Source organism: Passer montanus, unplaced genomic scaffold (genome assembly GCF_014805655.1).
Source record: "Passer montanus isolate IOZ18808 unplaced genomic scaffold, ASM1480565v1 scaffold55, whole genome shotgun sequence".
In the NCBI taxonomy this organism is placed as follows: domain Eukaryota; kingdom Metazoa; phylum Chordata; class Aves; order Passeriformes; family Passeridae; genus Passer; species Passer montanus.
In genome coordinates, this window is record NW_024370485.1 from 2,693,637 (window position 1) to 2,715,212 (window position 21,576).

General features: G+C 45.6%; 3 protein-coding genes and 1 long non-coding RNA gene across 8 annotated transcripts; 3 read left to right on the forward strand and 1 right to left on the reverse strand.

Annotated features, from left to right (window-relative positions):
- Positions 1 to 1,873: 1,873 nt before the first annotated feature.
- MPST (mercaptopyruvate sulfurtransferase) lies at positions 1,874 to 6,464 on the reverse strand. Of its 3 annotated transcripts, XM_039725330.1 has the most exons (5): positions 6,265 to 6,464; positions 5,918 to 5,993; positions 5,438 to 5,511; positions 3,465 to 4,117; positions 1,874 to 2,855 (listed from the first exon to the last, which is right to left on the reverse strand). In XM_039725330.1, the coding sequence occupies exons 3-5, from the start codon at positions 5,476 to 5,478 to the stop codon at positions 2,557 to 2,559; spliced, it is 993 nt and encodes a 330-aa protein (XP_039581264.1). In that variant the 5' UTR covers positions 5,479 to 5,511; positions 5,918 to 5,993; positions 6,265 to 6,464; the 3' UTR covers positions 1,874 to 2,556. The 3 variants fall into 3 exon arrangements, with proteins under 3 accessions (XP_039581264.1, XP_039581262.1, XP_039581263.1); XM_039725328.1 differs by lacking the exons at positions 5,918 to 5,993; positions 6,265 to 6,464 and having other exon boundaries at positions 5,438 to 5,771; XM_039725329.1 differs by lacking the exons at positions 5,438 to 5,511; positions 5,918 to 5,993; positions 6,265 to 6,464 and adding an exon at positions 4,446 to 4,581.
- On the forward strand, positions 4,623 to 13,421 carry LOC120509992 (thiosulfate sulfurtransferase). Its single transcript, XM_039725331.1, has 2 exons — positions 4,623 to 5,303; positions 12,942 to 13,421. Exons 1-2 carry the CDS (start codon positions 4,718 to 4,720, stop codon positions 13,238 to 13,240), a joined length of 885 nt encoding a protein of 294 aa, XP_039581265.1. The 5' UTR covers positions 4,623 to 4,717; the 3' UTR covers positions 13,241 to 13,421.
- On the forward strand, positions 6,834 to 11,493 carry LOC120509994. Its single transcript, XR_005629384.1, has 2 exons — positions 6,834 to 8,217; positions 8,496 to 11,493. It is a non-coding gene; the product is annotated as an uncharacterized LOC120509994 (long non-coding RNA).
- A 134-nt stretch (positions 13,422 to 13,555) lies between the features above and the next one.
- On the forward strand, positions 13,556 to 18,473 carry TEX33 (testis expressed 33). Of its 3 annotated transcripts, none has more exons than XM_039725333.1 (4): positions 13,556 to 14,258; positions 15,970 to 16,117; positions 17,324 to 17,434; positions 18,047 to 18,473. In XM_039725333.1, the coding sequence occupies exons 1-4, from the start codon at positions 14,250 to 14,252 to the stop codon at positions 18,133 to 18,135; spliced, it is 357 nt and encodes a 118-aa protein (XP_039581267.1). In that variant the 5' UTR covers positions 13,556 to 14,249; the 3' UTR covers positions 18,136 to 18,473. The 3 variants fall into 3 exon arrangements, 2 of the variants coding, with proteins under 2 accessions (XP_039581267.1, XP_039581266.1); XM_039725332.1 differs by having other exon boundaries at positions 13,556 to 13,760; XR_005629383.1 differs by lacking the exon at positions 13,556 to 14,258 and having other exon boundaries at positions 14,284 to 16,117; positions 16,363 to 17,434.
- The last annotated feature ends 3,103 nt before the right edge of the window (positions 18,474 to 21,576 follow it).

Consider the following 21,576-nt stretch of genomic DNA (forward strand, 5'->3'; position numbering starts at 1 on the left):
CACCCACTGAGTCAGGGACATAAAGATCTGCAGAACATTTATAGTCCTGGTGTAAGTCCCCTCAGCTGTTCCATATGTCCAGTAGCATCTGTTATAGCTCAAAATAGGTTTTTCAAGTCTCCAGGATTTGAAAACATTGTCTCGGTCTTCACAACCTTCTCAGTGCTTTGCCTGCATCACCAGAAGGGATCTCAACTAAAAGGAGGAGGAGCATCAGAAGACACTCTTGGATAGATTTTTGATACATGATATAAGAGGGAATACCCCAGAAAAACAAAGTATCTTGCTGTGGGAAAGAGGATCTCAGTTTCTCCTCTGTGGAGAAATCAAGGCAAAGTTAAGCATCTGGGGAAAGACTTGCCAAAAGCTGGGAAGAATCACTGAGATTTTGTAGCACAAAATTCAGCCCAAGAAGAGCAGTTGAGTACTGCCAAGCTTGGCATAAATACCAGAGAGGGGGAAGGGCCCTGCTGGATGTGATCAAGCCACAGGGGTGAAATGTAGAGCAAGGGGAGAGGGAAGTTTTCCATGTAATTTGCAATCTCCAGGTGGATGGCTGGGCTGTGCCACACACCTCCCTGCAACACACAGGACAGAGAAAAGCATCTCAGTCTTAAGAGGAAGCCCCCAAGACTGCTGGGTCAGTGGCAAAAAAGAAACAGAGTGCTTAAGAGGCATCAAAAAATGTTCTGGAAGGACACACAAGAGCCAGCTCATTGCATCTATTGCAAATAAGTCTGAAACAATAAGTCAATTTTCCTAATAACTAAATTTTCCAGAACAGGCCCTCATCTGGCCACATAATCACAAAATCAGCCTCTCTGTGTTGTTGCTGTGACAAGGGTCACTTGTTTCAGACCCCTGTGCACTCTGTGTACTCAGCACTTGCTGCAATGCCAGCCCAAGTCCTCCAAGAGCTGGGTTGTCAGTCTGGATGCAAGCAGGGAAATGGCAGGCTGTCAGTCAGGGTGGTCAGACCCTATGTGTAAGTGGGGAGGACAGAGGAACACATAAACTGGACAGTGAAACTCCAGCTGCCCAGGAGGTGAGCAGAAACAGAACTTGCATGCATGCAAGCCAAGGCCAAGAAGAAGCAGCCAAAAGAAGTAAGAAGAAATGCAAAGAATAAACTCTCAGCAATGGGGAAGAATCCAGTCCTTACAGTCAAAACTGTGACAATAAGCATTCACTGCATTGCCTAGAAAGTGCAACCCCATCATCCACAGATTTTTACATCCACAGATTTACCTGTTACATGTTGCTGCAAGCCCAAGAGAAGAAACTGTCACATTAACTTTTAAGTTTGCAGGCTTTTTTTTTTTTTTGGGGGGGGGGAGGTTTCTGTGGGTTTTTTTGTTTAGTTTTCTGCATTTTTTGTAGAGGAGAAAATCCCAGAGAGAACAAATTCTTGACCATTATCAGGGGTACCTGGTGTGCTTTCAACTTTTAGACATAAAACAAAAAGGTCTTAGGGAAAAATAGGTGCCAGTATGGGCTATTCCTCTGAAGGTCTCAGTTCTGCTAAGTTTGTAGGGGAACATTACATGGCAAGAATGAAAATACCCATGCAGTCCATTTTCCACTATGTAAGCTGACATCCAGTGTTTCAAGAACAGAGCTGTAACCTACAACTGTGGACTTTAAGGCAAAAAAGCAAATGGACTAGGACTGAAAGCTGGAAGATGGTGCAGAGACCCAAGAGAGAGGCATGCCATTGTCCTTCCCGGGTCAAAGAGCTGTTGAGGATAAGAGGTGTGGTTCTACTCACAGAGAGAAGGAAATATCTCATCTGAATCTCACTGTGGACAAAGTGATTCCATAAAAACAGAACTCCTGAAAAGTATTCACCTAAGCAACACTCAGGCAAGTTCCATTGAGCAGAAAGACCTTGAAACACTTTTATTTACATCATTTAAATCCCAGAATCTCAAGGGGGATTTTGGACAATGGGGCTACAAGGCTGGCTGAGTACACATTAGAGTCCAAGTACAAGAAGATATACAAATCAATCTCTAGCCTAAGTGCCAACCTGAATGCTGTATTTGCTCCTTTAACAGCCATCTCTTTCCACAAAGTTTTGCACTCAAAGTGGCCATAACATGCATGGGTGGGACAGAAGCAGAGAGCAGGATTATGAGGCACAGTTATATAAGTATGACCATCCTGTGAATGAGCATGACTGAATGTTTTGAGTCAGGAGCTTGGCTTAACTCAATTAATTCCCCATGCTGGCAGCAGCACTCTCTGCCATCCATCTGATACGGTGAAATGGTCACAGAATCACAGAATGGCTGAGGTTGGAAGTGACCTTGGGAGGACATGTGTTCCACCCTATCTGCTCAAGCAGGGTCACCTAGAGCTGGCTGCCCAGAACTGCTGTCATCTTCATCCTCCTAAGCAGCAGCAGGGTAAGGAGAAAGTGCCGAAGCACCATGTGCGCATGATTGTTATCCAATGCCTTCATCTCAATACACATAATCAGGAATGCTAAACCCACCTTTTCCAAATCCTGTTTCAAGGCAAGCTACGTGCACAACTGGGAAACAGTGCAGCTTATTACACTCTTTTCCCCTTTCCCTCAGAAATAATATTTTCAGGCTGTGCCCGCATGTACCATTCCACCCAGGCCCCGTCGTACACTGCGACATCTGGCTTGCCACAGAGGTAGGCCCCCAGGGCCACATGGCAGGCAGTGACCCCAGAGCCACATGTGGCTACCACTGGCTTTAAGAGGTCCACCTTCTTCTCCTGGAACAGAGTGCGGATCTGCTCAGGGGTCTTCTCTAAGCCAGACTCTGTGAGGAAATCAGTGAAGGGGATGCTCGTCGACCCAGGGACATGACCAGGCTCAATTCCTAAAGAAAAAACAGTACAGACAGGAATTAACCTCTATTGTCTGTGACAAGTCTATTGCAAAGCCTCTTCTGCTTCACTGAGAGGAATATTTATTGCTTAGAGTATTTTGTTAAAACAAGTACATTTATTTTTGTTACACTTTGCTTTACTAGATTACTGATTACTCACGAAGGATAGCTCTATGTGTAACCGTGTTACCACATGGGCACAACCCTGTCAAGTTCCATTCTTTCCTCTAGTTCCCTCCACTTCTTTCTCCCCATCAGAGCAACTCACACTGATGAAGCACCTCCACAGGCCTTTCTGAGGAGAAGAGTAGCACCAGTACTTGAAGAGACCAATGAGAATCTTTGGGGTGTATTGAAAGCTATGTTCCTCACCCCAGCCCCTCATGAGGACAAAAAGATACATGGCTTCCCTACTGCTGAATTTTCCCAGAGTAGCACTTGCTAGTCAAAGGGAAGGAGGACAGGTGGACACACTGCCTGAAGTCCCATCCTATAAAAGACAGACGTTATTTCCTAGCATTACCTCTACATGAGTCAAAGTGATGGGCACATTAGATGAAACCCCTCTTTATAAAGCCACTGTCTCAGAAGGCGCATTACCATCTCGGGGCTCTGGCTCTACTCCCCGGAACCGTCCTGCAGCGCGGGCATCCACTAGTTGGAAGCGACGGGAATCCAAGTTATCTAAGACGTCCTCATATGTTTTCACCAGGGACTTGTCCAAGGAGGCATGGAACTCAGATGGAGTTACCTGGGTTTTCCCAGAGCTAAGTGCGTTCCCCTCTCGCTGCCAGTTCTTCAGGCCGCCATCCAGAAGGGAGACAGCTTCGTGTCCAAAGACCCGGAACATCCACCACACGCGAGGTGCTGAGAAGAGACCTTGGTCGCTGCCATCATACACCACAACATGGGAATCATTCCCCACACCCAGCTTCCCCACATACTCAGCAAAGTCATTAGCCTTGGGCAGCATGTGATCGTAAGGTGAGGTTCGGTCACTGCACTGGTCAATGTCGAAGAAAACCGCACCAGGGATGTGGCGCTCCTCAAACTCCCGCTTCGGATCGCGCTTCATCTTCGGCAAATACCAGGATGCATCCACGATTCTCAAGGCCAGGCCAGCTTGCTGGGACTTGATGGCTTCTGAAAGCCATTTTGCAGACACCAGAGCTCGGTAAAGGAGTTGTTGCGACATCGCTCCTGAGTCCTGGCTAAGATTAGCCAATTTCTGGATTCTGCCTGAGTCCACCTGACTGCAGAAGGTAGAGAGTCACAAATTAGAGACCAGTCTTTCAAAAAGCAACTAGACAAAGATACATTTTGGGACCCGTGTCTGCACTGAGGTGCTGGCTAAGCCTACAGTGAAGGGCTTGAAATGCTCCAGCCCTGCAAGTAGTTTCCCAGAGCTCATCCCAAACAGTGCCCCGAGCGGGACAGCCACGGTAGTCGTGCCCTGCTCTCGGCCCCATCCAGGGACGCCAGCCAGCAGCGACAGCAGCCAGAACGGGACAGCCCCAAGGACCGAGTGCACGGCCCCACGCCTCTGCCCGCCCCGGAGCACACCCGCAGCCGGGGCCTTACCGGGGCCCCGCCGCCGCCCGCTGCGAGCCCCCCCGGCTCGGCGGGGCCGCGATTGCCGCCGCTTCGCCGCGTACCTCCGCGCTGGGCCTCGCTGCCCGCCAGCCACGGCGCCGCCGGAGGGCGGGAGCGCTCCCAGCGGGCCGGTCCCGGCCGTGCGGCCGCCTCCGTGCCGCCCCTCGGGCCGCGCCTCCCGCCGCCATTTCGCGTGTGTCGGGCCGTGTCGGGCCCTGTGTGTGAGGGGAGCGCGGCGGCGGCCCCGCCGGTCCCCAGAGATGGCGCGGCAGAGCCTCAGCCGGGCGCTGGTCACGGCCTCGTGGCTGGCGGAGGCGGTGCGGGCCGGGCGGGTGGGCGCCGGCCTGCGGGTGCTGGACGCCTCCTGGTACCCCCCCAAGGAGCGAAACGCCCGGCAGGAGTTCAGGGAGAGGCACATCCCCGGGGCGTCCTTCTTCGACATCGAGGAGTGCCGGGACAAGTCCTCCCCCTATGACTTCATGCTGCCCAGCGAGTCCCACTTCGCCGACTACGTGGGCGGGCTGGGGGTCAGCAATGACACGCACGTGGTGGTGTACGACGGGGACGAGGTGGGCACCTTCTACGCCCCCCGCGCCTGGTGGATGTTCCGGGCCTTTGGGCACAAGGAAGTCTCTGTGCTGAACGGTGGCTTCAAGAATTGGGTGAAGGAGGGGCACCCCGTCACGGCAGAGGTCACCCAGCCCACCCCGGCTGTCTTTAAGGCCAGGCTGAACAGGGCCCTGGTGAAGACTTTTGAGGAGATGGTACAGAACGTGTCATCCCTAAACTTCCAGGTGGTGGATTCCCGCCCCGAGGGCCGGTTTCGGGGGACAGAGCTGGACCAAGGTAATGGAGGTGGGACTGGCACCTGCCCCAGAAAGGGATGAATGTCAATACTAGACTGGGAGTAAGAGCTCCTGACAGCCATCTAACAGATTTTCCTAATGCACAGGCATGCCTCAGCCCGACTCATTGATTACCTTAAGGGATCCACAGTTGCACGTTCAGACCCCAGTGCCATCACTGAATGCTTTTGTTGCAGTTGGCTGTAAAGCTGCAGGAGGAAATAGCAGAAAAGGGCTGCAGTCATTTGGTTCCAGGATCTCCCATCCCACACCCTGCAGAAGTTTATCAAAATGCAAACATGGGAGGTGAGAGCTCCCAGGGGTTTGTTCAGGGTCCTATCTAAAACCAGCAGACACATAAAAAATATCAGTATTCATACAGGCCCCTCTCACCATAATGAGTGCGCAAGCAAAAGCCAAGGTTTTAGGTAATACAGTAACCCAAGGGACATTCTCCTTATCACTCTGACTTTCAGCAAATAGAGAATTTGCTTGAGCTGATCTTTGTTCTTTTGCTTATGTAAAAAAAGTCTGAAGCCTTTAGTGAATGTGTGGGGTGTCAGCCTCTCTCTTTTAGGTGCCCCAAGTTACAGGAACAAAAACTGATTTTGTTACCTCGGTGAAACACTGGACACCCAAGCAGCAGGGGTGGAAGTCCTGTGCAGTGGGGACAGCAGGTACAGCAGTGTGCCTGGAATGAAATTGCAGTTAGTTAAAGGAGGCCCTTACTGTGTAATTTAAGCCTTGGTGTATCCCAGAATAACCTCGCTTCTGAAAGGGTGTAAAGGAAACTTTCCTGACTGACCATTCAGGAGGCACTCTGGCAATCACACTCCCACCACCAGAGACTTTTAACTGCTGGGACCAAAACCGCTTCTCAGGAGGCAGTTCCACTGAACTTTTGCGTGCCCCACTTGACTACCTACACACCCCGTACACCCCCTCACGCCAGGTTTTCTTACCGTCTCTAGCTTGGGTTTTCCTTAGCAGAGCCTCAAAAGCCTGGTTCCTTAAAGCAACTTATTAACAGTACAACGGCACAGAAACAGCCTGAGCTTATGCCTCCAAGGAGGGACCTAAACAAAGGAAGCACTGAACTTTTATGCTCTCCCAATCTCTGTGTGACAAAGTCCTGGCTCTTCCTGCTGAGTCCTCGGCTCCTGCTGTGTCTCAGTGTCCGGTCACCTGGCTGTGCCACAGGTCCTGTGCCCTCTGTTGTGCCAAGGGTCAGCGCCAGTTCCTGGCCTCTTGCCTGGGGCTCCCATGGCCCAGAGCCCAACCTGCAGCTGACACTGCAGCTGCACACCGAGCTACCAGCACTGAATGTGTTCCTCAACAAGGGAATCACAGAAATGGTTGAAAAAGAGTTTCTAGAAGGTAAAGCACAGAAAAGCTCAGCAGCAGCTGTTGGGTCTGAGCAGAGCCCACCCTGCTGGTATGTGCAGAGGGTTTCTGTGGTCCTCAGGCTGTGCTGCCCTGCTGCCCCACAGGTTGTTGTCATTCTCTCCTGGCTGTTCATGTGTGTGTTGCTCTACAGCCAGTTAGTGTGACAACACATCCCAAAGTACATTCCTGCATCCAAACTTCAGGAGCATTTGATTGTAAATTACTGTAAACATGGGTGGCCCCGGTGTCTACAGGGAGCTCCTCAACACATTTGACCTGCAGAAAGACAATGTGGAACGTGGGAGAGGTAATGGGAGTGATGGAGGAGACTGTGGCTGGGGAAAGGGAAAGTTAGGCTTATCACTCATTCTATTTCTTCTCCTACCACAGCCCATCAAAGTGAAGGTTGAATTTTAACCTCAAGATGTGACTAAAATGCTCCTTGCTGGGAGCTGGTGGATTTTGCATTCTTTCCCAAGGTGAGAGTTGTGTCCAGATGACAAATACCGCAGACCCAACAGCATCTTCAAAACAGATTTTTCCTTTGAAATGAGTCAGCATGGAACAGCTTATTTGTGGTGGTCCAGTTTTGCTTCCCACAGCAGATCCAGCAGGATAAGCACTCCAGCTGCAGCTGCTCATTCCACAGGAGCTTGACAGCTCTCTGAACCAAACTAGCCATCAGCAGCACATCAGCCAGCAGTGGGTAAAAGACAGTGCTTACACCTAAAAGAGCAATTTGAAATCAATGCTGATTAATTGCAGGGGTCATCCAATCAGGGAGGACGCAATTTAGAGAAGACTAATGGTCTTCAGGTTAAGGAACTTGCTGCCTTCTCAGGTGATTTCAGTTTAATTATTGCTTCAGTTCTTGACTTCCTAATTAAGTCAATTAATCTCTCCTGTTCTGTGAACTTCATCTCTAGAAGAGGCTAATTGCAGCTGACTCTTTTGCCTCTTTAGTTTTTCAATTCTTTGTGGTAGGAATTAATTGTCCCTGTTTTACTTTTATCCGTGCTGGGATTTAGACCTCTGTACTGGTGAAGATAAGGCATAATATAGGACTAATTTTTATTTGGTGGGAGAGGTTCACCAAAGTTGCCAGAGAAGAAAAAAGTGGACATCTCTATAGGCTAGGTCTCATAGGTCTTAAATGCAGGTATTGCTTTGGGCGAAAAGCTTGAATGTTCATGCAGAGTGTGCAGCATAAGCCTGGCAGATGTGTAGCCCTGACCTATGCACTGAGGAGTTTGAGGTGTCCCTGCACAGTGCTCTGTTTCTGCAGGAACTAGCTGTCCAGGGCTGATGATAAAAATAATTACATGATGGTTGCCAGTGCTGATTTTCTCTGGCTATCGGGCACTGAAAACTGATGAACAAGAATTATAATAACCAAATACATACAGAAAAGTTCTGAATTTTTTAATTCTTTTGCAGACATCTGAGAAAAGAGGGGAAAGTTGCCAGGCAAGAACTCTATCATCTAAAAATAAAGAGAGCAAACCCAAAATCATTTAATGAACTTACAGGTATTTTTCTTCTCAGCTCTGAAGTAATCCTTGTCTCCCTTCTGCTTATAGAACTCTTCAGATTTTGCCCATTTTCCCAGCTCTCCATCCTGCCTGCCCCAAAGATTTTGCTAATCTTGAATGTTCAGTGGGAATGAGAATGAAATGTACATTTTTCTTTCTCCTCCGAGAGAATTCTGCAGCTGGGAGTGGACTGGCTTTGCTTTGATCATGTAATAATACTTGAGGCACAGGAATGGAGAGTGATAGGCTTTATCAAAGTCTGTTTCAACCCACAGGAACCTACGAGGACTTTCAGAGAGCTGGCCAGGACCAAGCTTAAAGTGTTCCTTACAATGTGTTCATGGTAGGTTAAACAAGATCAGTAATTGTCCCTTCTAAGACATACCATTTGAATGGAAGAGAGAGATAAACAAGGAGGCAACAGAGGAGGCATTTGGAAAAGAACTATCTGCAGCCAGCACACTCCAAAGCCACAGGGAGTTAAATATGGGCTGAGCAAATCTTTATCTTTTTGACATTAAGAAATTCCATCTGGAGCTTTCATTGCAAAGGGAAGGCTAGACAGGAGGGGCTATGGTCTTAGATAAATAGCCAACAATAAAAACAATATGTAAGCAGAGAATCTAACAGATGTGGAAAGGGGGGATTAAGTAGTGAAGAAGATAACATATTGCAGGTTATAAATTGTGAGGAAGGATTGCCAGACACCAAGCTGAGTGAGACTTGGCAAAAGGAATTAAATAACAAAATCTTCTGGAACAGAGTGAACAAAAGAGAACAAGGAGAGAAAGAATAAATAAGGTTGCTGTGCACTTAGCAGGGGTTCCAGGTGGAAGATTACTTGTGTGTGGTCTCAGCATTTTACTGAGCTCTGAGTCTGTGCTACCATGTTTTCTTCTCTCCTAAGGATAATTCTGCAGAGCAGGGAGAGGGCTAACCGAAAGATATTGCCATGCTCAAATCAGTGAGGCAGACGATCTCAATCCCAAATATGTGTCAAAAATCAGTCATGTGACATTGGAACTTCATGAGGCAAGAATTTGATACATTTATTCAAAACATGGTTCTGTGGGACAGAAACAATTGCAAATTTCATATTCAGAATAGGGGGTACAGGACAACCTAGGCAGCTGCTGGTCGTCTAGCATGGATAGACTGGGAAGCTTTCAAAAAACTCTTCAAGAAAAATTATTTTAAACAAAGGCGAAATTGAGTAAAATATGTTGGTAGACTTGCACTTCACCTAAGGACTTTATTTCCTTGCCAACAGAATTGGTTGGCCAGATAAGAGAAATGGAAACATACATATCTGGAAGTAATCTCTGATCTTTCCTTCCAGCCGTTGGAAGCAGCTATAAGGTAGACTTGTGCCATTTGCACTTTATTAATGCTTTGGGCATAACATTAGAGGGGCATTTATTAGGTCAATATGAGGAGGGGGCAAATAGCGCAAGTATTGTTAGATTTTAAAATTTGACTGAAAAGGAGATAAATGAGTTAAGAACAGCATGGACTGAAAGAAGATCTGTGGGGCTGGAAGTTGCCAGCATGACCTCATCATTAAGTTTACCTGTTTTGTTTTTTATTTTCCTGAATCATCTAGGCTTTGAAATAGGGAGTTGTTACTGAAATGTGCTGTGGCACAGCCATGGGAAGGTCTAAATGATCACATGGGGAGTATTATGTGAGGTGTCACCTGCAGATGTACGAGTGACAGGAAGTATAACTCTACAGAGAGCAACCTCGAATGCTTAGTAGCCCAAAACCCTGAACTGCTTGTGTTTCTCCTACAAGCTGATAACCCACATTTGGAAGCAATAGAAGAGGGTAAGACTTGAATTAATTAGTTTGGTGCAGGAGCATCACATGTGATTTAACCTTGGCAACAGCCTTGGCAGCTCCTGTCTGCCAACTGTGATGGTAGGAAATGCCACTTCTGTGTCCAGAAGCCTGCTGGATACCTAGAGCTTTTTCTAGGGTGGCCAAGCCAGAGAAAAGTGTATCTAATTGGCTCTTACTGTGTCTAGGCTAAGGACAGGAGGTTGTTGGGAGTGCTGAGGGCTTGCCATCAGTCTGTTGGAGCAATAGCAGAAGGGAAGAAAATCTATTTCGGCAATAGGGCAGTGTTAGCTCAAGCATAAATGGTGTATGGACTGACTGTGTTGATCTGAATACTGGAAATTAATGTTTCTCTTCTCATGAGCCAGGAGGTGCTTCAGTGGGAAGTTTCATGACAAGAATCCATACTGTTTCTGAGATGGATGCTTTTTTGGAAGGCAGCTTATAAAATGATTACTGAGGTAGCTGGGGCCCAGGCTCTGTAGTCCTAGGGTTCCTTCCTGGAGTCTCTGACAGTGACTGCATGAATCTGGAGTGTCCTCTGTTTTGTATGGAACAGGAGCAGATGTATCCTCTCCCCTGTTCAGATTCCAGCTGCATCCAGCCTTGCCTTCCAGTCCTATGTTTCTCTGCTCTTGACCTAGCAGAGAGAGATGATAAAGCTTCCTCAGCCACTTGAGAGCACTTCTTAGGCAGTCCAAGTGATTGTGGTTGTGCAGTTTCAGCTCTTTTCTCAGCTGAACACCCACATGTGTGAATAAATGCAGTTTCTACAGAATTCCCCATCTTTCACCCACAGAGTGCAAGCACTGGTCTCTGACTCCGACAGACTTTTGAATCTCTGGAGCAATAAAGTCTCCCTATAGATCAAAGTTGAAACTGCTCAAAAATGAGGATTTTTTTCAGATCTGCTCAGCTCCTGCCTGAAGAGTTGTTTAAGTGTGGTGAATTGTCAGTCTCCAGTAAGAGAGGGGCACAAACCTATTTTAAGGTGTGTGAACAGTCTGGCAAAGTGATAATGATCATGGTGCCTGGGACACCTAGAAAGTGAATTGATGGCCCAGCAAGCTTCTTTGAGCAAGAGTTCCCTTCTAGTTCATCCTCCAGGACTTCCTGATCTCAGTACACCTCCCAGTGCCTTAGGATGGCTCACAGACTTGTTTATATTGGGGTGATCACCAGTACTGCGGCAGAGCCTTGCAGAAATCCTTGTCCATTTACTGTAGGAAAGTGGTAGCCTAACCCAGGCATATAAGAGGCTTCAGTAAGCAGCTTTGCAGTCTGAGAACAATATACAAGGTTTTCTCCATTTTTGCTTCGTTTTTTATTTCCTCTCTGTCACACTGTATTGATGAGTGAGTTTTGCAGTTCTCTGTACTGAAGTGATGAGCTGTTGTCTTCTGGGACTGGAAAAAATGTGGTGAAACCGTCAGTCCAAAATACTGCCTCTTTTATTTTTTCTTTTCCTTTTTAAATGTTAGTCTCTGCAGAAGTCAGCAGTTTTTCTCCCAACTTCTCTCAGTAATGCTAAACATTTCTGAAGGATGCATGAGGTGACTCCTAGACAACTGTGCCATATTTTTAATGCACTCGGGGAGGATGAATCAAGAGACAAAGAGGGTCCATCTGGAACAGGAAGAGAACTTGTGAAGCTGACTCAGGGCAGCTTTGATTGTCTTTAGGCTCTGTCTTTATCCAGCAGAGCAAAAATTCCCTTCAATTCCGTGCCAAACCCATTTTCCCCTTATATCTCACTATGTCATGTTACCACTCTGCATAGTGATGAAACTGCAGTGTCATTATGTATGATGTCAGACTCTGTCTAGGTATAGTTTAATCATTTGACTGTAACAAAGTCAAATTATTAAACTGCCCCAATCATTCCCATCTCCCAAGACCAGTTATCCCAATGATTTGGGCAAGTAGAAGGCTGCCAGTGAAATCGATTACTATTCATGTGATTTTTTTCAGCTCTGTCTCATTAGAAGTTCAAACCTAGCAAGGAAACATTCCCTGAAACACATTTTCAGTGTAATACATAATGTTTTTGGCTCCAGTGAGGCTTGATCCAAAGCCTCTCAAAATGATTGGAAAAGCTTCCATTATTAAGCCATAAAAGTCTGAATTTGAAGGGCGTAATGCCAACCTTGTCCATCGTATTTTTACATCTGCAACTCTCTAAAGACCTTCTTTTGACGTGCAGTTTTGAACTTGCCTGAAGTGGTCAGATACACCAGCAAAAAAACAGAACCTTGGCTGATTTCATCCATGGAGTAGCTAAGAAGTGATGCAGAATTTAAATTCTGACTTCTCTGACCCCATTGTCCCAGGATAGCTGCCTCAGAAGCAATGTGGCTACCTTTAAGGTTGCTTTATAATTTTATTTTTCTGAAATATTACTTTAAGCTGATGCAGGAATAAACTGTGTACAGATAACCACTTGCACAAATTCCACATACAGGCTACATTTCTTGCGTCTGAAAACTGTCACTACACACTGCTGGCATACGTGGGGAAGGTTGGAAATACATTGTTCTATTCTTATCACAGGTGCCTTTAATGCCTTCGTTAAGGCATTTTCTGTGGTGATTATTTGATTCCTGTCATGTCTAGGGCTTCTTCAGATTTCTACATCTCATTGCTTTCAGCGAGAAAATAGTTTGCTAAATATTCTGGAAGTTTTGACTTCATCAAAGTTGAATAATATTTGTCCTTTTTAGCCTAATACCACTTTGCATCTTCATCATCAAGTGGAACAAATGAGTCTTTTGGAGGGAGTGAGACTATCTGCAGTGGTGTCTCCAATGTCTCTTGTGGGTGTCTTTCATCACCTATGTTCATGTGTCCTTGCTTATGTTTCATTTTCTGGTTCCCTCTTGCAGGGTTGGAATCTGGCCACATCCCTGGTGCTGTGAACATACCCTTCCACTCATTCCTATCAGAAACAGGGCATGAGAAGAGTATTGAGGAGATCCAGGAAATATTCCGCGAGAAGAAGGTGGATCTCTCGAAGCCGCTGACGGCCACGTGCCGCAAGGGCGTCACGGCGTGTCAGATTGCCTTGGCGGCCTTCCTGTGCGGCAAGCGCGACGTGGCCGTGTACGACGGCTCCTGGTCCGAGTGGTTCCACCGGGCCCCTCCACACTACAAGGTCTCCGAGTCGAAGCGCAGCAAGGCCTAGAGGGAGGGCTCTGTCTGGGGTAATATGGTCTAGCAGCTGTCTCCAGCCCAGGGGAAAGCAAAAGGGAGGAGGTGGAAGTAAAGAAAAAATCGGTTCGATTTTTCCAATTTTTTTAAGAATTAGCATTAGGTTTCTATTGAACTTTTGATTTTTGACAATTAATAAAATCTTAGGTGATGCATCTGTGAGTATTTCTAATTCTCTTCTGTCACCTGTGACCTGCTTGTGTTGGGGGGAAAAGCAGCTCTGCAGCATGAAAGAGAGTTACACTCTGTGCCTGAAAACCTGCAGAAATTCCAGTCTCCTAGTGAAATATCAGGAATGAATGCAAAGTCCAGTGCTAAAATACAGCACTGGGTATTGAACATGGGAGGGCCAAGCTGTGGTTCTGTCATTGACTCAATGGAAGACTTCTTGCCAGCCCACCATCTTCCCATTTGGAATGTGGAAAATGGGGGTACCTTCCATATGGCAGCTGGACCCAACACACAGGGAGATGTGTTGCTTCTCTGGGATTCAGGTAAGAGACATCAAAAATAAATGTATGGTATTAACTGGTACAGCCCACTGATTATTACCCTCTACTGCTGTTCCAGGTAGGCAACAACAAGGTCCCAGCAAGAAGGCTGAGGTTGGAGAGCTCGTGTGAAGCATTTGGAGATGCTAAAAGATCCATTATTGCTGAAATACAGTCTTGTTGATTATCATGACTATGTTAGGAAAGTCTCCATGAAATCCTGTATGTGTGATGAGAACTTTTGGGCACAGGTATTTCATGAAACATGAGCCTTTTACTCTGCTCCTTGTGTGTTTTTCCCATCACAAAGGATAACCTTTCTCTGCACTGTGTGAAGCTCCATGTTTCCTACGGAGCTGGAGCCCACAGCTCATAGAGAGAGGGAGCATTGTTCCCTAGCAACCATCTCTTCAGCCTTCATCCCACCTCCATGCCTGGACTTCAGCAGGACCTGCCTGCTTCTACAAACCACCAGTCACCACACCAGGAATCATGGACCAGGTGGGAGAGGTGGTTATGGAAGAGATTTTGCCTCTTGATAAATCATAGATATTTGGATTTTTTAAAAATCAGTTAAAGAAGAGAAAGAAATGTCATGTTCACATCCATGGGGCTCCTCAGGTTTGGAAAGTCACTGAAACCTCCTCACACTTTGGAGACCCAGTCAAACGTGGAAGGCCTATGAGATCACTCTTGGCCGTGTCTGGTGGCTGGTCAGAGTGGCCAGTTCCCACACCTGTCTAAGGAGGTTTTTTTGCCTGGGAAGAACAGCTCCCTCTTTCCTCAAAGGCTGCATGTCAGGAAAGTCAGTGTTAGGCTATGCTAAACATTTAGTTCAGAAAGAAAGATCACGTTTAACCCTTTTCAGCCCTTTGATCAATATATATCTTTTCTGATTGGTTGCCTATTGTCCCTCACAGAATTGGTTTAGCAAAAATAAGTAGACATACTTCTGTGGTTTCTTTTATCCAGGAGGATGGTAAAACAGCCTTGAAGTCCTTCTTGGTCTCAAGATGTGGAGTTCTCTGAATATTGCTTTGACTTTGGACCTTCAGGGTCAGAAGTAAAATGAAAAATAACAATCACGTGCAGTTGCAGTGTTTTTATAATAGCAGTGGCAAAAACATCATATACAATTACAAACTAGAAAGTAGGAACAGTTGCAGGCTTTGCTGTCATTTTGTCCCAGAGGAACTGGGAAAATTATTGATGAAAGGGATTTGGGAAATGCACACATTGCCTCATTACACAGAAATTCTGCTTTGTTGGAAGAAATGGGAGAGGAGGAATTTCTACATCAGCAGACTGGAAGGTTCTTCCTACCAAATATAGTAATAATAACAAACAGACATGTTTTTGTTTTAAGTAGGAGGTGGGAGTTAGCACAGCAGTTTATTTAGCAGCAGCTTCCTGCACTTTGATCATGTGTAAGTGTATGGCTCTTCCTTAAAAAGAAAGAGTGATAGGGAAAAGAACCAGATCATTCCCTGTGAGTCAGGACTGGCTTCCTCTCCTCATGTCTTGTGGCTCTGTTCTTTTTGTGGAGAGAGGTTCTGCAGAACATACAGCACTGACTCCTGGAGTCTAGCTGATAAAGTAACTTCGGCTTCAGGACCCCAATACTGTGTAAATCTTGGTGCTGCAAAGACCCCTCTCAGGATAAAAACCAAGGCAGCCCTGGTGGAGCACTAGGCTTCCTATCACATAGGCTGCCACCTTCATTCCCACAACTGCCTCAAGAGCAGAAGATAAGGTCTGTGTCATGTCCTGAGCTAATCTGACAAATCCAAACGTACATTCCTACCTGATCCAGATCCCATTTGTCCAACTGCTAGTTCCAGCAGGCTCACAATTACCATATGGTAATTGTGATTAAATTCCACCACTGTGGGCCAGGGCTTCAGTTTTAACTTGTCACAGCCTTTGCATGGGCTAAACCTATCAAGTCTCCTTGGGATGAGGAACACATCCAACAAGCAGAACACGACAGAGGCTTACACAGATGTTCCCTCTGCAGGAAAGGCACTTCTCATCCTAGTTTGTCCCATGCAAATGCAATGCCTACCGAAGCCGCTAAGGGAGATTCAAGGAGAGGCCCAGGTCCCAGGGATTAGTCATAGCTCAAAGAGCTGTGCAGGGATGGAAATGCCAGGAGTTTGCTGCACTTTGGGAATGTGGATTGACAGAGTTTTGCTGTTGTTTGTATTTCCAGAAATGTCAAGCTCAGGGCAATGCAACATTAGAAACGGGACAGAAAGGACCCAACGACTGTACTGAAATGACAAAACACTCCTTGGCCTGGACATCTCTTTCAGATTACCAACAGCTGGATTACAATTTGAGAGTAAATCTCTTCCAAGGTGAGGGGACACACCGCCTACCCCTGACCTTCAAAGCTGGTTCCATCTATGCTTTGCCAGGGCTCAGACAGCCACACTGCTGTGGGTAGAGATCTGACCATTGGTAATACTCACTTTCCCTTCTTATTCCTTCTATCCAAAGTCACTGCTTTTCCAGGCTGTGGTACCTGAGGAACTGGAATCTAGATACTCCCATATTATGTATTTTATCCCTTTCTTTTCTTTCTTTTTTTTTCCCCCCACAGGGTGAAAAGTGAATATGAATCATAACCCCTGTCATCCTGTCCAGAGTTGTCCAAATGGACACCAATGTTCCCTGTCATCTCTGGTTGCTAGTTACCTCCAATTCCAGTGCCAACATAATTTCTCCTCCAGACCTTTAGACACGTGGAGCTCTGAAATATCTTTCCCTAATCTCTGTTTCCAAGGTCTCCAGGATCTCTCCATCTAAGCAAATGTTGGAAACTGAGCATTCATCCAAGAAACTCTGAAATAATTGTCCCTTGTCGTAATTTCTCAAGTACCAGCATAAGGCAGATTCCTTTTCCTTGTACAGCATGTTCCATGACAAGACCTTGCTGGGTATTGAGGACTGCATTGTCCTGGGTTTGTGTGGTCACACAGAAAAGAAGGACATCTTTCCTCTGGGAGCCCAAAATCAATATTGTCAAGACAAAGGTGTGATTAAAAGGAAGGTGAAGAGGAAAGGATTGGAGATTAAAATAAAGCCCCCTCGTGGCTAGAAGTAAAGAGGGGATAAAAAGAGAAGTCACAGTTGGCAACTCTTTGTTAAGTATTGTGGCAGAAAATGAGATCAAGAAGGCCTGGAGTGGTAAGATGGTGAGGGTTTTGTGGAGCTGCTAGGAAGCTACTCACTTAGACGAGGAGATTCAACAGGAGGTAAGTGGGCACTTGACTGAAGAAGGGGCACTGGGATACAAATAAAGATGGTACCTTGCAGTACCCTCTGCGTAGATCTCATATGTGAGGATGAAAAGCAGATAAATTGGCAAACACAAGTAACCTCCTGGCTGGTGATGATGAGGCTATTGTTCAGCACCCAGCCTCAGACCTGATCAAAGGTCCTGCAGTCAACACATGCCTTTTCTTGAGTCCTTGCAACTGCTGGTGTTGCTCCCCTGCTCAAATCCAGGACTGCAGCAGGGTGATTTCTACATATAATTCCTTATTTTCTGTTCCTTACAGGTGGCCCACTGAAGATCCAAAGCTTGATGAGAGATTCCTACACCCCTGACATATTTCAGAAGGCAGTCATAGATCCCAGGCATTGGCATGGAAGGAGAATTAGTGAGCTAGGTATGACTTCTGCCAGGAAAAGTACATTGCTGAATTCCTGAGATGGGTGCTGCTTTTGCCAAGGACAATGGATGCATTTGGGCAGAGGCACAAGGAGACTAGAAACTGGCATTTTAATAAGAGAGAAGCTCTACAGCTAGAATAATCCTTGGGATATGATACTATGGTTGTGTTCATGGGTCCCAGGATGAGGGAAGAGATGAGAATCTTGACTACATGTTTCAGAAGGCTGGTTTATTATATTATGATATTATATTGTATTGTATTGTATTAAAATGCTATCCTAAAACTATACTAAAAAGAATATAGAGAAAAGATCCATCAGAAGACTGGAAAGGAATAGAAAGGAATGAAAACAAAAGCTCGTGACTCAGAGAGTCTGAGCCAGCTGACTGTGATTGGCCATTAATTAGAAACAACCAACATGGATCAATCAAAGATGCACCTGTTGCATTCCACAGCAGCAGATAATTATTGTTTACATTTCTTTCCTGAGGCTCCTCAGCTTCTCAGGAGAAAATCCTGACAAAAGGATTTTTCACAAAATATCATGGTGACCTGATAGCACTAGGAGGGAAGCTGTAACTGAACTATGATTTCCCTTCTTTACAGGAAGATGGTATGAGAAATATTTCCTAGATCTTAATGTGCAGAAAGAAATGAAGAAGAAACATGGGGGGAATAAAACAACCAATTCCTAGAAGATGAAGGTTGAAGATTGGTGTGCATTCAACAATGAGTCTTTTTCTTCCACCATCTAATAAACCTGCCTGTGAAACCTGAACCCATTGCCTGCTGGCTGGTAACAGCAGATTTGTTCTTGGTGCTTTCTCCCCTCTCTATTAAAGTGTCTCTGGGGAGAGCAGTGTGAGATAAGTCTGAATATGCATACAAGAAAAGAATCATTTTGTTGTTCCCACCACTGGTATGGTGGGAAGGATTAGTGTGTGAGGTCCATACCCTTGCAGAAGGATGTGGTGTTGAGAGGAGCCCACACAGAAATTCACCTGCTCAGCATATAAGTTGGAGCAGGACCTGAGAGTGGTGTAAGAGGGAAGTGGTGGAAGGAGTGTGTTTATGAGCAAACTCATGTTTGCCAGAAGATTCATGACACTTTGACAGCTACCCCAGCAGTCCAGAGAGTACAGAGGATGCACTGGGATCCAACCAGGGTTGTCCCAGCAGCAGAAATGCTGAAGCAAATGGAAATTCAGCTGAGAAGAGGAGGTATCAGGCTGTTTGTGAAAGCTCACGCTATTTACAGGCCAAGCCAGTAAAAATAAAACCAAAGAAACAACAACTTATTCCACCTAAAGGAACAGAAAAGCTGCAAGAAGCCTCAGGACTCCTCCAATGCACAAATCACTCCAGAATGTGCATGTACCCTTATTGAAGCTCTCATAAGCCCCCCTTGCCCCTGCCAGACCTTTACCTAGCTCAGAGGTAAGTGGCTCTCAGAGAGAAGCACATGCATCCAGTGTCCAGTCTGCACAACCTGGAGTTCGGGACTCTGTCTGGGCAGTAAGTAAGGACCACCCAAGGGTTGAACGATGCAGGATATGCAGGGTCTTTAGTGCTTCCTGATGTGTTTTCCTCACAAATTTAATGGTCTTTGTTGCAGGACTCTGCCTTCCAGCTCCAAAGTGTAGCAATTTGGTGCAGCAATCACAAAGTACCATTCTGGGAATAGCAATGCCCTGTTCTTCCCCGTCTGGTCCTAAGCTCTCACTATTTTGGAAGATTGATGCTTTGCTCAATAATATGAACTGTTTTGGGACAGAATTAGGATTGTTACTTCACCATTGGCTGGTGATTAGATAACAGTATGCTGACTTTGTTAAAGTAGTGAAAGAGGTTAAAATTTAACTAATATGGTAATCAAGTGATAATCATTTTCCGCCACCAATAATTAACCAAATATTTCCAGGCAGATGTCCAAGTCTTTCCAATTAAGGAGACTGGCCAAATTGCAGCTTGTAGAAACCTCCCTGTGGGTTTGCTTTGTACATCAGTACTGAGTGGCTGCTGTCTGAGCACACACTCTGGCCTCCCCTAAACAGCACAGCTCTGCAGGAACAGCCGGTTCTCTGTGTTGCATCCAGCTCTGATGGCCAATATAACTCCAGGTACATAATGATCACTGTCTTCTGAGACCACAGCAGGTCCTAGTGCAGGAAACATGGAGCTGAACAGAAATCTACTGATGTTGTTTGGCATATTGGAAGCAGGCAGTTCAGGGCACAGTCAGCTAATAGGCAACACATAATGTGTGGGATGAATCCACACATAGATGTACAAATTTGTTCCTACTAGATATTAAAAATGCCTACTGCCATTAGAAATGGACACTAGGGTGAGCAGGCAGACTGCAGGATTATGGTTCAGCTGGAAGCAAATACCCTTTTACTATTCATGAAGGGCTCATTAAGAGAGTAGATCAGAAGAGAAATGAACTGAAAAGTCCTAAAGGTGCACCACTGGGCACAAAATGGGGTATTTGCCTCTTGCAGTGAAATGAAGGCACTGTGTACACTTTTTACAAATGAAAATATTGTATAAGCACTTAAATAGTATCAAATTCTTGGTGCTGTATAATGGGGTGACAGCTGTTTGATGACAAATGAACATACCTGTGTCAATCCCCCTTCATCTTCTTTGCTTTGCCAAATGGTACCGCTCAGTCAGGACAAAACACTTTCAGACAGGTGACACATGAAAGCTGCAGAGATAACCAAGATTATACTTTTCAGTAAGGCAGCACAGCCGCTGGGGACAATCAATACCTGAAGTCTTTGAGTGCTGAACAGACTAATTTAGCCACAACCTTGGCAAGGAGCATTTTCCTGTGTGGCACTTTGTGTTTTAGAGTGCTTTGGATATCCAAACACATATATGGAAAGCCAGCCTTGGAATCTCCAGGTACCATGTCACATGCAGTTAGACAAGAACAGAGTTGAAATAAGAGTGCTCATGCTCACTGCAGCTGAAATCTCCCTTCTATCCATTCTTCAGCTCTCAACAGTTCATTCCTTCTTGCTTATTTTGTGCTGGTGTTGGCACTTCCCTGCCCATGCTCTGACCTGAGTCAAATTGATAAACCAGCAGAAAATCAATACATAAGGAAAAACAAACCAAAAATTAACAGGTCAACCAATTAAAATTTCTAAGCAAAGGACCTTGTTGCAGAGAAGGCAATGAGTGATGGCATATGCAGGTGTGGGGAAAGAGGAGTAGAAGAGAATGGAGGTGGAAATGGCCTTTCACTGCCTTTTTTATGCAGCAAGAAATTAGTTTGCCTCCACTGTATTGTCTCACAGAACGCAGTGCTTTGCAACACAGGTAGCCCGTATTTAAGTGATTTTACAGGGTCTGATCGTTGGGTGGCAGCTCTGAGCCAGTGTTTTTATCTGACAAGTCAGAAATTGGAAAAAAATTAGTTCTCTGGTTTAGCTAAACCATTCAGTGAAATTGCTATTTAAGAACTGTTTAGGTCACCTCTAAACAGTCGGTGCACTTGAAATAAAATCAGACTACAAGGACTTGAAGTAGAAGAAACTGGTTTCACCCCAGCTTCTGCAGCACTCTCCTCACAACTTTTTCTAGCAGTAATGGCTATTTCCCAGTTCAGGTTTATGCATCACTGCAGTTAAAGCACAGATCATTTTGCAGGACATCACTTTCAATAAATATCTCCTCCTATTATCCAAACAATATGTTATTTTTCTTTTCATTTAACCCTCTGACCTCTGCCTATCTCATGCTTTCCTGAATGATTCCAACCTTTGGTGTCTTCGCTGCGAATGACTTTGAATGGCCCATATAGAGAGATGGTAACAACTGAAGACAGACACTGCAAAAACTCTTATTAGAGTTGAAGACAGACACTGCAAAAACTCCTTTTAGCATCTTCAGCCAGCTATTTGACTCAATGCTTTGTGCTGTAAACTTGCACGGAAGTAAAACTCAAATTCAGAGCTACATCTATCCTGAGTAAGCCCAAAAAGAATGGAGACTTACTGCTGATCCTGCCTATAATGGGATCAAAGAGAAATCCAGCACTGCTTGAAGTGACAAGAGATCACCACAAAAAGGGAGCAGGTGAATTGACTTCAGTGGATTTCACTCTCAGGCACTGAGTTTAA